This window comes from Tiliqua scincoides, chromosome 4, assembly GCF_035046505.1.
Source record: "Tiliqua scincoides isolate rTilSci1 chromosome 4, rTilSci1.hap2, whole genome shotgun sequence".
Lineage (NCBI taxonomy): Eukaryota > Metazoa > Chordata > Lepidosauria > Squamata > Scincidae > Tiliqua > Tiliqua scincoides.
The window spans coordinates 74,971,119-74,975,862 of NC_089824.1; the positions used below are offsets into that span (position 1 = coordinate 74,971,119).

The 4,744-nt window shown below is 41.4% G+C and overlaps 1 protein-coding gene across 1 annotated transcript; it reads left to right on the forward strand.

Moving 5' to 3' along the window:
* Window positions 1-2,287: 2,287 nt before the first annotated feature.
* On the forward strand, window positions 2,288-4,535 carry NHLRC1 (NHL repeat containing E3 ubiquitin protein ligase 1). Its single transcript, XM_066626394.1, has one exon. The coding sequence runs from the start codon at window positions 2,327-2,329 to the stop codon at window positions 3,527-3,529; it is 1,203 nt and encodes a 400-aa protein (XP_066482491.1). The 5' UTR covers window positions 2,288-2,326; the 3' UTR covers window positions 3,530-4,535.
* Window positions 4,536-4,744: the final 209 nt, after the last annotated feature.

Below are 4,744 nucleotides of genomic sequence, written 5' to 3' on the forward strand. Positions count from 1 at the left end.
TGTGAGATACAGGAAGCTGGACTAGATTGGCCTATGGCCTGATCCAGTGGGGCTGTTCTTATGTTCTTATATAGCTACTTCCCTTTGTCGCATTTAGTCATCACTCAAACCAACAGAATAGTGAAATGCAAAACATTTGTAGTGAGAAACGAGTATGCATTGGTTCATTTGCTGGTTGGTGGTATTCATTAGCTGGGCTGCCATCTTGACCCCTGTCCACTGCATATGTAAATCCTTCCTCTTGCTGAGGCAGCTGTTCCCACTGCTTCTGTCTCTCCATGCCCTTATTGTAAGAATCCTTAATGTGCTGTGAAGGAAATCCCACAGCTGAGGAAACAGCTGCTCCCACAAGAACCCATTCAATTGTCTGGGGAAATAGAAAGGCAGCAGTGAAGCAGCTGAAACTGCACACAACAAGAAATCATTTTATCTGCATGCCTTTCTGAAAGAGGTTGGTGAAGATCAGAAGCATTAAGCTTTTGGTAAAAGGCTGTCAAAGTTAACACTAATTTCTGTTTTTGCAAAACTCTTTACTCAAGTTATCTGCTAAATTTTAGGGACATCTTACTTGAATCACAGTTCAGAATGATAGTATACACCTTAGGTACCTCAAGGAAGGCCTCTACCAATGACACCTATCAAATTATCTTGAAGGGCCTTGTTTCCCAGTGTGAGCACAAATACCATTGGAATATTGAGTAATAGCCTAAAATTCCTACAAGAAGACTTACTGGTCTGTGACTCAAAGCCCAGTACCTGAAATACCTGCAATATGAAGCATCATGGGTAATGGCAAATCCAAGCAGAACCTTTGCTCTGCCACTTGTAACACATTTCATAAGGGGTTGTGGCCTCATTTCCCTCTTGTGGTACAGTGCTGACCCACATGAAATTAAAAATTTAGCTGTATAGGTTTTCAGATTTAGCCCTTGGGTTTTTAATTTGGCCTTCTTTGAAAGTGTTTCAAGTGATATTTTATCACTTTATTTACTCCATTCACTTTCTAGTTGTTATTGGTTGCTAAACCATTCTGCCCACATGATCTTTGTGTTGGGAGCCCTAGCTACTCCCTGTGTACCTTCCATAAGGGCAATGTGACCCAAGGTCAAATTATTTTTACCACATATGCTTAAACTTACTTTACTTGCATGTAGCAGCTGAGGAAGGCCATGGCTTGATTGGGACCATGGCACAGAAGTAAATGGTATTTAAACCCTTACTTCCATGCCATTTTCCCACCCAAAATCATGCCCAAAAAGTGACTATTGGTGCCTAAAAGTGCCACTTCAGAAGTTTCTTTAGAAGTTTCTTCCCAAGTGTACCTTGTAATGGCAGAGCCCAGGAAAACTTCATCAACTGTGAAAAAGCAGCATCTAACAGCAGCAGGAGAAAGAAGACTCAGCTTCTCATGTTATGTTCACAATATAATTCCCCCTCCCCCAATGCTCATATAATCTTAGCTAATGAGAAATACTAGGAACAGGGCATTTTGGTGAGTAACATTTCTCTCATCCCTACATGACAAACTACACAAAGTCTAAAAAAAATAATCTACTTTAGCCTACTATTTGACTAAAACTGCAATCCTATGCATACTTACCTGGGAGTAAGCCCAATTGACCAAAATGGGATTTACTTCTGAGTAGACATGCATAGGATTAGGCTGGAGATCAACATTTGCTAGAATAAAGCAAAGCCCCAGGAGAAAGTAGGAAACAGAAGTTGCAAGAAAGTAAAATAGAAGCAGCAACAAGGACTGCTTTGTAATCATGCTATCTGATCTCCTTCTAAATTAATAATGCATATCACATTACATTTGGGCAGAGTAGCAAAGTTACAAGAGTGGCTAGTGATGACCTCGGCAAGACCTCTGTATTTGCAAATCAAATTCCTTCCTACCCCCTTAATTTGTCTTAGTGGACTTTAACATTGCATTGATCTTCAGCAAGTGAAATGTTGCTCTGACATCAGATTTGCCGGAGAAAACTGCCACGGATAAAATTACGTGGGTGCACTACAGTTGTTCAGATCCGTATTTATATCTGTTTTCATTCAAGCTGAAAATGAAATACAGAAAGAAAAGACAAAGTTGGATAACAAATCATACCCTGGAGCTCAGGCTGCAGGCGCTCTGGTGCATTTGTTATATAATGCATTTCCTAGAGAGGGCAGCAAATTACAACTAAAGCTTTCCTTATGAAACAACCATAGAATTCACTGAGATCCGTATAAAGGCCTCTGATGTAAAAGGGTCTTGTGACCTTCCAATGTGACCAGATGGCACAGCACACCCCCAGAGAAGCAACAATCCTCTTTGTGTGTACAAATGTCTGCCAAGGCCACTGAGAAAATACAAGCCATGACTGAGCTGGTTGATCAAACTGAGACTAATCTGCTTGAATGCAAAGTGTGCTTTGAAAAATACAGCCAGCAGAAAAAACACCGGCCAAGGAATCTACCATGTGGACATGTTATGTGCCTGGAGTGTGTCTCGTCTCTAGCTCATCCGCGGAATTTTAAGTTGGAATGTCCTTTCTGCCGGAGATCTTGCAAATCATCAGAGACCAGTGACTGTTTACCACTGTTGCACTTGATGGAAATCTTGAATCCATCAACTAATAATGCTGTGGTTCCAGGAAGGACAATTGGGACAGCTGAGGATGTGACTACATCAGCATCTCAGGTCTTAACGTTCAGTCTTTCTTTTGGAGGATGGGGAACACTGATCAACCCAACAGGCGTTGCTGTGTGTCAGACGTCTGGTTGTGTCGCTGTGGTTCACGATGGCAAGAAGAGGATTAAGTTGTTTACTTTCAATGGGAGCTGCATTCAACAGTTTGGAGAGAGAGGAGAGGCAGGAAATGACATTAGGTATCCGACTGATGTCACAGTCACATTGGATGGTCACATCGTAGTCACAGACAGTGGGGATCGTTCTGTTAAAGTGTTCGATTTTCATGGCAGAGGCAAGTTAGTCATCTCAGAGTCTTTTTGTCTACCCTGGGGTCTGGATACTATGCCTCAGAATGATATCATCATGTCTGATTCAGAAGCTGGTATTCTGTATTGCTTGACAGCTGACTTTAAAAAGGGAGAATTAAAGGGAGTGAAAAAATTGTATTCTAATTTGTGTCACCCAAGAAAGGTGGCTGTTTCTCAGTCCTCTGGAGTTATCACAGTGATAGAACATCTGATGGCAAAAGCCCCTAGTTATGGCAGCACGAGAGTGAAAATCTTCAGCGCAGACATGAAGCTCATTAGCCAGGTGGACAGTTTTGGCCTGAATCTAGTATTTCCTTCTAAAATATATGCTAGTGATGTGGCTTTCAGTAGGGAAGGTCATATAATAGTAACTGATGCCTTCAATCAAGCAGTATTCTGCCTTGGAAAACCTGGAGAGTGCCCTGTAGCTAAGCCCATTATTACTCAGGGTCTTTCTTACCCTTTGGCATTAACTTACACAGCAGATAATTCTCTGATTGTCTTGGATGGTGGAGATCATTCTTTAAAATTATATACGGCTAGCTGAAATAGTTGCTGAGGCCAAACAGATCCCATTCGCAACCCAGCCCAAAAAGTACAAAGCAGGTCTTCATCTATAGCAACCTGACTCCTATGGGAATTGTTAATATGAGTTCTATGGTGGAATTCAATCCAGTTGATGTGAAACAGGCTTAGGTCAATCATTCCCATAGGAATTAGTGCAGTAAGACATGCTTGGCTATATATGAACAGGTACTTTCTGTGTTGGGTTCTGGACAAGGCCAGCCTCTTGTAGGAAGCTCATTTGAAAGCTTGCTTTCATGCGGATTGCTGTGCCTGCAAATTAGGCATAGGAGAATAATGACTTTTGTATTGCTATAAGGTCCTGATTTAGGACACTGTACCATTGTGAACCAACCCAGGAAATGCCACACTGGGAGGGCAGCATTACTTGACATTAGTTGGCATCAGCACTGCTACTCTGGGGATAGCTGCCTTCACCAGATGTTTTACAGTGTCATAATACAAAGCAATAAAGCAGAACAGAACAGGCCAAAGAAGGGGCATGTTGGAACCAGGGTGGTGGTAGGTAGGTGTGGGGATGATTCACTTCCTTCTCAGCACAACTTATTCACATATCATGGAACCAGCCTGGCTGGTGCTGCATGTCTAGAATATAAGGTTAAGCCCTTTCAATAGTGTTCCGCTGGATGTACCTTTTATGGGCTGAATCTGCTTCATTTGCCACACCCTGGATGCCTCTGTATCTTGCAGTGTTCAGTGCTTCAATGCACCATTGTAACTATGTGTATCTGTAGAGGGGGATGTCTGCTGACTGCTGAATTGTGTTCCCAGTTCGCAAAATTCTGATGCACCCTTCTTTAGCAAAACCACCCCCACAATTCTCAACAAAACCAACAATGTTAGACATTCTGAGGTCCACGTAAATGGAAGAAGGAACAATCCAAGCAAGTCAGAATGTTGGCTATTACTGTTTTCCAGCACTGTACAATGTAAAAATAATTTTAGAAATATATTGAGATACACTTAAAGAGTCTCTGAGACTGTATGTTGGATAATCAGATATATTTTAGGTAATAAGAGTGGGGGGGAAAATGCTATGTCTTGAGCATATTGGTTAGTCTGATAGAGCACAACTTTCTTTGATAAACTAAAAAAGAAGCCATGAGAAATCATAAACAATGCTTATTCTTTGAAATCCAAATGGAAAACACAAAACTGAATCAAAATATGATTTATG